General features: G+C 38.3%; 1 protein-coding gene across 13 annotated transcripts in view; it reads right to left on the bottom strand.

Annotated features, from left to right (window-relative positions):
- Window positions 1-13,170, bottom strand: part of APC (APC regulator of WNT signaling pathway) — a 201,085-nt gene that overhangs the window by 117,977 nt on the left and 69,938 nt on the right. For 12 of the 13 annotated variants that reach the window (XM_037901538.2, XM_043547784.1, XM_037901544.2 and 9 more), the window contains one exon: window positions 111-195. In XM_037901538.2, coding sequence (XP_037757466.1) covers window positions 111-195 — 85 coding nt within the window. Of the gene's footprint in view, window positions 1-110; window positions 196-8,026; window positions 8,079-13,170 lie in introns of all 13 variants that reach the window. The other variant, XM_037901545.2, reaches the window with a different exon arrangement.

The raw sequence follows: 13,170 nt of genomic DNA, 5'->3' as shown, positions 1-13,170 counted from the left end.
TCTTAAGTTTCATTGAAAGTCAGGGGGATTTGGGATCCTTGAAAATATTACACCTCAGCAACTACGATTGGCAAGCAAGTAACCCTATTTAAAAATCTTTCCAAATTTACCTTTCAGTCGCTCCAACAAATCAATCTGTCCAGAAGAAGCCATTGCCTCATCTTCAATGCTTCCCTGTAGCTGTTTCAGCACCTCCTGTAAAAAAAAAGAGCGGAGCACAACTAAAAAAAAAAATCCATACCACAACAATTGAAACACAGAACAAATGTATCTCTTCCTCTCCAAATATCAGATTTCACTATAACTACTAATGCAATATTGGCACAAGCCCACAGCAACATTTCATCTGAACAGTAATCCACTGTCATTAAAATGTTATTTGACTTGATTTCAACATTCTTCCAAATATGATTGCATTCAGGAGTTCATTCCCTTAAAATAGCACATCACCTTTTACAGCACAATTCATCTCAGTATTTCAAGGAGTTAGGCGTTCTCTTTATGTTACACGTGGCGAAATCAAGGTGCACAGAAATGAAGGCCAACGTTTTCAAACTTGTGTGCCTAAAATTAGTCTTGTAAATCTATTATTTAGGCACCAAAATAAAAGTAGCTTAATTTTCAGAGGAACTGAGCATCTTTAACTCCCAATGACTTTAGTAGAAGCATAGGTGCTGAGTTGCCAAAGTTTCTCCATAAAGACTTATCACTGTAGTAACTAAGTATTAAGGGTCATAACATATTACAGCTGCTACTACCTGGCCTATGAGAAAAAGATTTAAGACTCATACATGTACAGCCTAGGATTTGAAGCAAACATCTCTTTCCACTCTATACTATAAAAGCAATGTTTGATCAAATTATATAACTGAGCAAGAAAAAAAAAACACGATGCAGAAAAGATTCACTGTAAAAACACTGATTACCTCCAGGCTCCAAATGCTCAATGGCCTAAATTCAGGTGGACAATCAAATGTGAGTTAGGTCTGAAAGCTTTTGCTATTACAATGGAGACTCCATCAATAACAAAAATAAATTGAAAAGCATTGCCACAGGCAAACCCCTCCCCCTCAACAGGAATAAAATATTATTCATCTTGTCTCATGGTTTAGAAACTGCTTTTAAAAGGAACAGAAGTCACAGAGAGAGACCATGTCCAAATAATTAGAGAGGTACCCCTTAGCTATTATATATGGATAACTGCTCCTACATCAAGAATTGTGCATCTTTTTGTTTACTGTTACAAACCTAAAGAATTCTAAACAAACAATTACAAGTATCTTCGTCCAGTTGCTGTCCTTTGTATTTTAAGGAAATGTCTGCTGAGCCACTCTTCCTCAATGCAAACAATTCCTGGAACACGTTCAGCAGAGATACCAGATACACTGTACTCCACTAAGAGGTAGGGAGGAAGAGAGAAAGAATGGATTCCCTTAGAAGTTAAGATGTTCTATATTATGATAGGGGTGCAACCTTAAAGTCCTATTCAGGCTCCAATTATTGTCCCCAATGCAAATTTCAAGTATAAGGGTTTTGAGGAGACACTTCCACAGGGTAGGGTGATATAATTTTCCCTGCACCAACTAGGGGTCGGAGCATGGAGCAACTACACAGCCACTCTGCAGTCTCTGGGCTGCACAAGTAGTTGTGGCACACTGTTCAATTACAGGCCAGTGTTTCAGCCAATGGAACTATATAGTTCAGACACAATAACCTGACCCCCTTGATTCCCATGCTGCTGAGGGCTAGAGGTGGGGAGAAAGTCTTTGAAATGAGTTATAAATTTTTTAAACTCCTGGAGAACAAGATAGAGAATTTATTAAAACAACACTAAAAATGGGTTGGTGTGATGTTGTCAAAGGGAATTGCTCATTCATATATTCTCTTATTTCTCTAGCCTAGTCAAATAATTTGTTAAACTACATTTTATCTTTTTTTCCCATTAGATTAAAGGTCAGGTAGCAATTTTCTATCCTGCCAAATTTAAGAGTTGTCACAGATGGTATAAAATATTTTACACGGTGGTTGATGCAAATTAATTTTTTTTTTTTTTTTTTTTACACAAGTCCAGGACCCAATCTGCAAGCTTTTCTTCTGCTGTACTCCTACTGACTTCTGCAGAACTAGTGTTGGGTTTTGAAATTATATCTTTACTCAAAACAACTGAGGTACAATTGTGGTGATGTCGTTTTTGTTAGATATGTATTGCACCATTTTAACTAGAAAAGTGTGTTTTTAAACCTGTGCAAGTGTGAGTGCACACATTCCTACTTCAATATAACTCACTCTTACATGGATTTAGCTTAAGTCATAGATTCATAGATATTAAGGTCAGAAGGAACCATTATGATCATCTAGTCCGACCTCCTGCACAACGCAGGCCACAGAATCTCACCCACCCGCTCCTGCGAAAAACCTCTCACTTATGTCTGAGCTATTGAAGTCCTCAAATCGTGGTTTAAAGACTTCAAGGAGCAGAGACTCCTCCAGCAAGTGACCCGTGCCCCATGCTACAGAGGAAGGCGAAAAACCTCCAGGGCTTCTTCCAATCTGCCCTGAAGGAAAATTCCTTCCCGACCCCAAATATGGCGATCAGCTAAACCCTGAGCACATGGGCAAGATTCACCAGCCAGATACCCAGGAAAGAATTTTCTGTAGTAACTCAGATCCCACCCCATCTAAGATCCCATCACAGGCCACTGGGCCTATTTACCATGAATATTTAAGGATCAATTAATTGCCAAAATCACGTTATCCCATCATACCATCTCCTCCATAAACTTATCGAGTCTAATCTTAAAGCCAGATAGGTCTTTTGCCCCCACTGCTCCCCTTGGAAGGCTATTCCAAAACTTCACTCCTCTGATGGTTAGAAACCGTCATCTAATTTCAAGTCTAAACTTCACTTCTTTACTGATTTAAGTAAAACAAAATCACCCAAACCAAAATAAAGAGTATCTACAAAGGGTTTTGCACCAGCTTAACTAAACTGTTTTTTAAACAGTAAAAGTTAAATCATTGCAAATTTTGTATTTACTTAATTTAACATTATTTTCCTTATTTTGGGTCTCCAGGAGGGTGGCATCCTAAGTACGAAGGCTCCAGCAGATCTGAGTCCATCTGTATGAAGTGGACCTGTTCTGATGCTATGTCTATGCTACAGGTGCTACAGCAGCACAACTATACTGCTGAAGTACCATCATGTAGATGCTTCCTACAATGATGGAAGGGGTCGCCCCCCCCGCATCACTGTAGGTAATCTGCCTCCCTCAGCATTGGTGCGTAGGTCAACAGAAGCATTCTTCCATTCTAGCTGCATCTACACTGGTACTTGGGTAGGCATAGGCACAGCACTCAGGGGAAGTGATGTAGCCATGCCCAAGTGCAGACAAGGCCTCACTGTCAAAACGGCCAAGCATGGGGAAGTTTGTACTGATATAGGCAAAGGAATCATTTAAAGATAGCAATGGAAGGTAGAGAGCTATGAAACATCAGTTTATAGTAAACTTGTTGGTTGAACTTGTGATGGCCTTACACTCAAATTCAACAGCATTTCTGTGTTTATCTGTCTGTCTGTATGCAACACATTAACTTTTGAACATCACAACTGATCATTTCCAAAATTTCAAGGAATGCTCTAGGCATCAATATCTAGAATCGTATCGATTTTCGGGGGGGGGGGGGGGGATCAAAAAACCAAAAGGGGGAGGAATATGGGGAACAAATAGAGCCCCTGTCATTTGATTAGCACAGTCACAGTTTCAAGCACCTGTGGAATTGTCTATAGATCAAACTGGTCGATGGCACCAATTTATGCCTTTCTGTATAACTATATCCCTGCTCAGCCTCCCAATAGAATTTAATATGTTGTCACTCTGAATGATTTATCTCCCAGACAGAAAGCAAAATAATGATGGGGGAGGGGAAATGGGAGTCAACGGGGGAAGGGGACATGCACAGAGCCCTGGCCCCAGCTCATTAAAAACACAAATACATTCACACCGGGTAGGCCCAATGGTCCATCTAGCCCAGTAACCTGCCTTCGATAGTCCTGGTGCAGATACTTCAGAGGCAATCAACAGAACAGGGCAATTTATCAAGTGATCCATCCCCTATCATTCAGTCCCAGCTTCTGGTAGTCTGTTGGGTCTGGGTTTATTATGACAGAACTGTCACTGTTCTTTACATGTTTTGTTTCTTTAACTTTAATGAACTTCTGTTTGTTGCATACTTTCATTTATCTGAAACTTTAAATTTATTCAGACTGTAGCAAAATAAACCAATACTTCTCCTGAAATAAAATTTGAGGTAGATGTAAACAGCTGCCACAGATATCCCAATCTTGGCATCAAGTTGGGTTAATTTGCAAAAAACAAGATATATTGAACTTGCTGGGCCATTTAAATGTAAGCTCTTATTTTTAAGAGGGTCAGTCATTAAATTCAAGTGAGCTTTCCTTTGAGATGCAAGGGAGGTGCAGACACTTGTCAACATCAGGAAAAAATCCAGTTATGAAATGGCTTTAAAAGACACAGTCAGCTGTCTGGGTTGGTGATTTTGACTGACAGCTCTGGGTACCTAGTCAAAAAGAATTTAGAGCCTGATTTTGCATATTTAGTAACATGGTCTTCATATATGATGTTCCAAATATTCCAATGTACCTGGCCTTGACTGAATGACATTCATTTTCACACTACATCACACCACATTATATGTTTCTTACCATGTTTGTAATCAGAATAGGTTTAAATGTTTATATGTAAAAGCAACTTTTTCTGTTATCAGATTAAGAAATTGCAAACAGGCATTTCTCTCAAACTGTACAACACAAGATTAAAACTAGTACATATTCTACATAATTTAGAATGACAAGATTTAGAACTGCAACCTAATCAAAAAAGCACACAGAATTTTTGTATCTCGCACTCCTGTCAGCAAAAAAGGACCAATGTTTACTTGTGTTTATATTTTTAAACCAAAAATGCTGAAAGTTTCCTAATGTTTGGTAACTGCATACAAAGGTGGATGGATCTTTCATATTCATCTCCAGTTTTGTGCATCTCTCCCATTAACACAGGTTTTTAAAAAAATAGAAGCAGGGCTGTAAAATGTAAATATAAAAACAAACTGAAATAGGTCTATAGTCAAATGTACTGAGCAGCATTTAAAAAAAATTGAAATAATGGGGAAAAAAAACCTGAACAATTTGTTATGCATTTGTGGAGGTGTGACCAAGGGACCACTTGGTGTCAACTGGCAGAGGGCACAGGTATAAATAAGGGTTACAGGGTCTGGTTTCTACATACTAGTTAGTCAAAGAATGTAATGAAAGGTCTCTACTGAAAGCCTGTGTCATACTGGTACTTAATCATTGTGAAATGTATAGATGGATAATACATAAGGAGTTGTGTGTGTGTATGTGTGTGCACAACCCCTTAAAATTATGTTCTTAAGGTTATTGACTTGGAGCTGGTCACCAGAAGGTGGTAAGTTTCTTCCAGACAAGAGACACTTATCTACCTGCCTGGCTATATGGAGGTTGAGTATCGTATACTTCTCAATGAACATATATTTACAGTCTGAGCAAAATGCTAATCAAGCGATTGCAAAGTGTTCAAGGGAGATTCTAGACAGGAAAAAACAAGCAGCAGGGGTAATTTTTTTTTTTTAAACAAGTGAAGACAATGGATCACTGGAACTATATTGAGGGTGCAGAGATACAACCAGCTATCCTTCACTCAGGAGACAAGCTGCCAGCTGACTTGTCTTACGAACAGAAGATTACAGCTGGTCGGGCTGGCTGATTCTGGGAGAGAAATTTCAAGTGACCCAACCTTTTTGAGACAGGAGAATAGCTTGTTTAGGTTCTAGAAAGCATGCTATGATTTTATTTTATATGTAATCATATATTTCCATGAATTTTACTTACTTCTTCTTAAATCTCTGTTCTTTGTTAAATAAACTTCTTGTTTTTACTATACATGTATCTAAGTGCTGTGTGTAGAGCAGAGTGGTGATCCTGAGGTGAAACTGGTAAGCCGATGTATACTATTCCTTTTAGAATAGCAGATCCGTGAATTCGGAGTGAGTCCAGTGGAACAGGGGGACACACTGTGCTCAGGAGTTGGAGTGTCCCTATCATTAACCTCTAAAGGGAGAACAGGGCCTGCAGAAGCCTGAAAGGCGGTGTTCATGTTGCCAAATGCTGGCAGAGTTGGGAAACTGATTCCTGACCCACAGCAGGCACAGACAAGGCCTCCTCACACTCAAGGCAGATGGTAGCAAGGTGCCTTACAACCCCGCTTCCCAAGGGTACCCATCACTGAAAGTTCCTCCAATATTACTATAACTTTAAAGGATATCTTACCTGACCTCCATAAAAATCTGAACTTGAAACCTGGTTAGTAGTACTAATTATAGTAATAGTCAATAGCATATTATTGCCTGTTGAAACACTATGATAGCTCAACTTTTCACTTTAGGAAAATATAACTTCAGTTCACATAACAAAGGCTATTAACTTATCAGATTCTTTGGACGGTGATGTTTTCAGTAAGAAAACTAGTAGCTGTATTCATCTGATGTCACTGTGCTCCAAAGCTGTCATTTTCTGTAGCTACATATTGAATTCTGTTCAGTTTTTAGTTTAAGTCCAATGTCAGATCAGTTTAAATATCCTATTTTGTGCTGAGCGAGAATAGCATGTCCAAAGTCATGTCAGTGACTATAAACATCACCAGCTCGATCTTGCCTTAAACTCTTCTCACAAAAATAAGTGTTTTTATTTGATTATCCAATCAATTGGGTTTCTGCATGCAACCTTTAGAACTATTTCCAAAAGCCAATGCTTCTGGAAATGCAGTAACAGAAAATCACTAAGGACTCTGGAAAGACAAAAAACTCAGTCACAGAAAAGGCATCCCTTCCCACTTGTTTAAATGCACGTATTCAGTGATATCTGAAACTGAAATACAGCTGGCAAAATTCAGCATAAAAGAATATATTTTCAAGGTACTCAAAGTTTGAACATTATTCAGTGTATATAATTATGGAAAAACCCATCCCAATTTGTCAAATTACATTAGTTGTATAATCACACAAGAGGAATAATTCTTAGAGTGTATTTGATTTGATTTCTTTTCCATTGACTAGTATAATAAAACTAGTCTTAATAAAAATGCATATAAGCTGATATTTTTGTCTTCTAAGTTTATCTGTGTTTCAAGCTCAATACTTTTTGGTTGACCACTATCAGATTTTATCCCTTACATGTAAATAGCATATTCAGATTAACAATTGCCTTCTCTCCCCTACATCACGGCCTGATTACAGTTCCCTCTTCCCTTCTGCATGGAAAGGATGGATGGGATCTTTGAAAGTGAGCTGCATGATTAAGATCCAGTGGAGGAGACTGGCCTGGGAAGAAAGGTGGGCAGCCCCACATTGGGCAGAATGGCATATATTATCCCCCACACCAACCCTGAATCAATTACTCAGGAAAAAATAATACAACCAGGGCATGTACTACCGTTTCCATGGAGAACCCTCAATCCTGATGATCCTGGAAGCAGAAAGATATTGTGGGTCCACAGACAGTGAAAGAAACACAGGGCCTCCAGATGGAAGACCTTGGTGAATCTCCAGGGCATTTTGGTGACCCCAGAGGCTCATTCTGCCAGGGGTGGGGGCAAGTGAGACAGTCAGCCCCCTGACAGAATAGTGCAAGCAAAACTTCTTGAAGAGAACCTCACAGAAATCATTCTCCCACTTAGCCTTACTCAAAGGCATAAATGTCTGCATGCATAAAGACATAAATGTCTCCAAGATTAGGACTTCAGTCACTGCAGAAATACTTTATATAACAACATTTTCTGAAGTAAATTCAGAGACCAAATGAAGCTCCCAATGAACTCAGACGCTAGGTGCTGAACACTTTTGAAAATCAGGCCACTTATTTAGTAACCTAAATATGGGCTTACGAGTCAAACAGGCACCAATTTTTGAAAATCTTTTCTATTACTATTACCTCTATAAAGTATGTCCCACTTCTGTGGCTCCACATGATCAACCACCCAATTCTAAATGATCAAAGAAAAAAAAATTTCATAATGCAAATGTACAAGGAACAGATTAGCCCTTAGAAATCTTATTTCCCAACCTTGTGATTAAGAGGACACATTTACTTTGTCTATGGCCTTCAAAGGTTTAAGACTGCTGTGTGAAGGTTGACTTTACATTTTCAGATGTAACATTGAATTACTGTAGGTGAATTCAGCTTTTTTTTTTTTTTTTTTTTTTTTTTTAAGTTAAGAGGAAAAAGTTGAGGGGGCGTTTTTGTCTTTTTACATTTTAAAAACAAACCCAATCTTTCTCTTTAGGAGGCCACAAATATTGACTCCACAGCAGTTTAGCTTTTTAGCACTTGCAAACAGCCTAAGGAGTTGGAAATTTTGCTGGACCAGTGTTGATCATTCTTTTAAAACACTCTTTAAATGATCAATTGCTTACAAGTTTGTAACGGAAATTTTTAAAATTAAATGTAAACAAGCACATCTCTGAAAATAAAAAAAAATTGGTGCATTAGAACAGCAGGCACTTGACGATTCAGAATTTAGCACCCAATCCTGAAAGGACACACTGGTAAGTAACTTTACTTATGTTCAAAGGGACTACTCTCTTGTGTAAAGTTACTCTCCAATTTAAAGTGTCAAAAGTTTCAACAATATTTACATAACTCAAAACTACAAATAGAGTTTAAAATCAAAATGGTTATGATGACTGAATGTTTGGGGAGCACAAAGAATTATCAATGAAAATAGGAATATAAGTGAAGTTATGAAAATGACTCCTGTATGCTCCATTTTCAATAACTGGCATTTCTAAAGTTTATTTTCTAACTAGGGAAAGCATCTATGTCTGATGAAATATAAAGGCCAACTAAGTGTTACTGTTTATGTGCTGATATTTTAAAACAAAGCTGTTCATTCCATGGCTTAAAAAGAAAAAATATCTTAAACCCAGAATTGCTTCCACCCTTCCTTCCATGTTTTAGTGACAGGAAATAAACAAACAACATGATTAACTACATTTGGCTAAAAACTCTTCGAGACCTTGTCAAGAGTAGGGAAAAAAGGTATTTTTAAAAAAATGTTAGTCAATACAATTTTAGACACCACTTAGTATTTAATGTAGCCTTTAAAAACATGTTACATTCTGTCTACACTAGATGCTAAGAGATTAACAAAGACATGCAGGCAAATGAAAGACAGACACATGGGGTGGGTTTAATCTGCAGGCCACAATTTTATTCATTATACATTTGGGAGGAGCACTACAATGCCCATTCCCTGCTCCCACGAGGCATTTAATTGATTCCAGGACAGGTTACAGGGTTTTAACCACAAACAATACTCAGGGTAAACCCTCCCCAGCCTATCCTGCAGCCTCAGTCCTGTTGAGGAAGCTCGCCACAATCTCATGAATAATGGGGGGATGGAGTGACAGAGGCCACAAGGATGGTGGGGAGGTGTTAATTTGCAAATATTTCAGGTCCCTCCCCCACTATGAGCGCCAAGTTCAGCAGCAAAATCCCATGTCTAATTTACCTAGGAGCTGCCCCTTTTGTCCTTTATCCACACTAGACACCAGCTGCAAGTTGTAATGAGTCAGTAGTCTTACCAGCATTATATGAACTTTTGATTTATATTGCTTTCAACCTAACTGTGGCTTCAAGAGGCCTCATGCCAATTTGGCCATAATGGGAAAAATTCCTTCCCAATCCCTAAAACAGGCTATTGGTCAGACCTGCAGCTTCATAAGCAACATGGCTCCTAATCTACAACTAAGAGGAGAATAGACAGGGCAGCCAACCAGAGAGTAAGAGCCTTTTGAAATGTCAGGCCTAATTTAAATAAAAGGAGGGCACACAACAGCAAAATCAGATGGCTCCATACCACACCCCTCTACCCAGCCAAAGACTAAGTGGAGGACCGAAGGAATGGGAAGGGCAACCTCCATCCTGCAACACACAGACTCTGGGATTCTCCCATTTCCTGCTGTTCAGCTAAGGTTCTCCCCTGCTGAAGGCGGTGGGAGGGGATAGTTCTAAGGTCATGTAGCTAACATTTTCAAAAGAACACTCCCCCCCCCCAGTCTAGACATGACCCCGGATTTAGGGAAATTCCAGACTAAAGTTGTTTTTTGTGTCTGAAAAATTTATAAATATTTGAAAATATGGGTTAATTCCAGCAGGAATCACTATATCCTAGATTACTGTGGGGATACATAGGGAGGAAAGGCACAATATGTAGTTTTAGTAGCAAACACTTTTAATAGTCTAAAAGAGTTGTGTGCTTAGACTCTAGTTCATCCTGTGCACTGAAGGAGGTGGGAGAGTCCTGTGGAAAAAACAGTATGTGATCGTATAATTAAAGACTATATCATAAACAATAAGCACAAGGTTACACAACAAAAAAAAATATGTTAAAAGAACATTGAGGTTGCAAAGTCAAGCACTCAGAAGTTAGGAAATGCCAGAATTAAGGTTGCCTGTGCATGCATATTATATAGATTCATAGATACTAAGGTCAGAAGGGACCATTATGATCACCTAGTCCGACCTCCTGCACAACGCAGGCCACAGAATCTCACCCACCCACTCCTGCGAAAAACCTCACCTATGTCTGAGCTATTGAAGTCCTCAAATCGTGGTTTAAAGACTTCAAGGAGCAGAGAATCCTCCAGCAAGTGACCCGTGCCCCATGCTACAGAGGAAGGCGAAAAACTTCCAGGGCTTCTTCCAATCTGCCCTGGAAGAAAATTCCTTCCCGACCCCAAATATGGCGATCAGCTAAACCCTGAGCATATGGGCAAGATTCACCAGCCAGATACTACAGAAAATTCTTTCCTGGGTAACTCAGATCCCACCCCATCTAAGATCCCATCACAGGCCATTGGGCCTATTTACCATGAATAGTTAAAGATTAATTAATTACCAAAATCATGTTATCCCATCATATCATCTCCTCCATAAACTTATCGAGTTTAATCTTAAAGCCAGATAGATCTTTTGCCCCCACAGCTTCCCTTGGAAGGAAATTCCAAAACTTCACTCCTCTGATGGTTAGAAACCTTTGTCTAATTTCAAGTCTAAACTTCCCAATGACCAGTTTATATCCATTTGTTCTTGTGTCCACATTGGTACTGAGCTTAAATAATTCCTCTCCCTCTCCAGTATTTATCCCTCTGATATATTTATAGAGAGCAATCATATCTCCCCTCAACCTTCTTTTAGTTAGGCTAAACAAGCCAAGCTCCTTGAGTCTCCTTTCATAAGGCAAGTTTTCCATTCCTCGGATCATCCTAGTAGCCCTTCTCTGTACCTGTTCCAGTTTGAATTCGTCCTTCTTAAACATGGGAGACCAGAACTGCACACAGTATTCCAGGTGAGGTCTCACCAGTGCCTTGGTACTAAAGCCTAAAGTACTAAATAACGGTACTAAAACCTCCTTATCCCTACTAGAAATACCTCTCCTGATGCATCCGAAGACCGCATTAGCTTTTTTCACAGCCATATCACTTTGGCGGCTCATAGTATCCTATGATCAACCAATACTCCAAGGTCCTTCTCTTCCTCACTTACTTCTAATTGATGCGTCCCCAGCTTATAATTAAAATTCTTGTTATTAATCCCTAAATGCATAACCTTCACTTCTCACTATTAAATTTCATCCTATTACTATTACTCCAGTTTACAAGGTCATCCAGATCCTCCTGTATGATATCCCGGTCCTTCTCTAAATTGGCAATACCTCCCAGCTTTGTATCATCCGCAAACTTTATTAGCACACTCCCACTTTTTGTGCCGAGATCAGTAATAAAAAGATTAAATAAGATTGGTCCCAAAACCAATCCTTGAGGAACTTGTAAAATACATTACAATGTGTGGTAATATTTTAAAGCAATTTCAGGATAGTGAACATACTGTTTTGAGGTGTGTGTTTGTTTGTTTTCTAAAAAGCTAACCTGATCATTTTCACAAAGAGAATTCACTCACTCTCTAAAACAAACCACCCTGTTGTCTTGTAGACAAGATCAGACATTGCAGCTGTATTAACTGAGGAAGATTATGTGGACAATTTAAAGAAACTTTGCTATATCCTTTATGCATATTAAAGAAAAGCAGTAAACTCTAGGATTTCTATCAACTTATACAGTTATCAGGTGTCACTGTTCATTTATTGCCTATTTGATAGTGCCAGACCAATGGCCCCCCAGAAAGACTGCAGAAAAAGTAACGGAAGGATCACTGGCTTATACTGCTGCCAGCTACTTTTCCTGAGCTTTAGTTCCCCATTTTGGGGGAGTGAAGAACAACTACTGCAATTACTACACTGAATATGTTTTTTGTCAAAGTCGAATTCTGTTCCAAAGGTAAGTAAAATGTCACTTCACAATTGTACTGTTTGATGAGAATTTCATTTTATATCTATTTCCCAACCCAATGTGAACGTAATGTGTATATCTACACAACTGAATAACCCCTCTAACTAGTATCTGCACTATGCAAATAGACAATTTTCATTACTTTGAATCTATAATGATCAATTATTACTTATTTCTGCTCTCCCCTACTCCAGCTCTCTTTTTGGCATATATTGGTTATTATAGTACCTAATATAGGCCATCTTTATGTCATGAGCTCATATTCATTCTCCAACCAAGTGCTTTATCAAGAGACTTATAATTTATTCACTTCTTTCAGTTGATGCATGCAATATTAATTTGTGAACAGTTCACACTCAGTAGTTTGATAAAATACTTCTATTTATTTCCACACAGTAGTTTGTGAAGCATTTTATATATTTATAATCATATTTCTGAGTTTGGATTATGGATTCCTAGTCTTGCTGTTCCTTTTTTTAAATTAAAAAGATGAAGCAATTCAGAGTATGTTTTACAAATAGCTAACTGATCACTGTTTCTACATTTAGATTCAAAGGATATTAATACATTATTACAATGTAAATAGTCATTTTCTCCACCCTTTATAGATTAAATTTTGTGTTTACTTCAGGGTGGATTTGATTTAAATCAAATTGATTTAAATCATGATTTAAATCACTAGTCAGGAAGACTCGATTTAATCATGAATTTCTACATAAAAAGTGC

The sequence above is a fragment of the Chelonia mydas genome, chromosome 5 (genome assembly GCF_015237465.2).
Source record: "Chelonia mydas isolate rCheMyd1 chromosome 5, rCheMyd1.pri.v2, whole genome shotgun sequence".
Classification (NCBI taxonomy): Eukaryota; Metazoa; Chordata; order Testudines; family Cheloniidae; genus Chelonia; species Chelonia mydas.
This window is presented reverse-complemented; position numbering and strand designations above follow the sequence as displayed.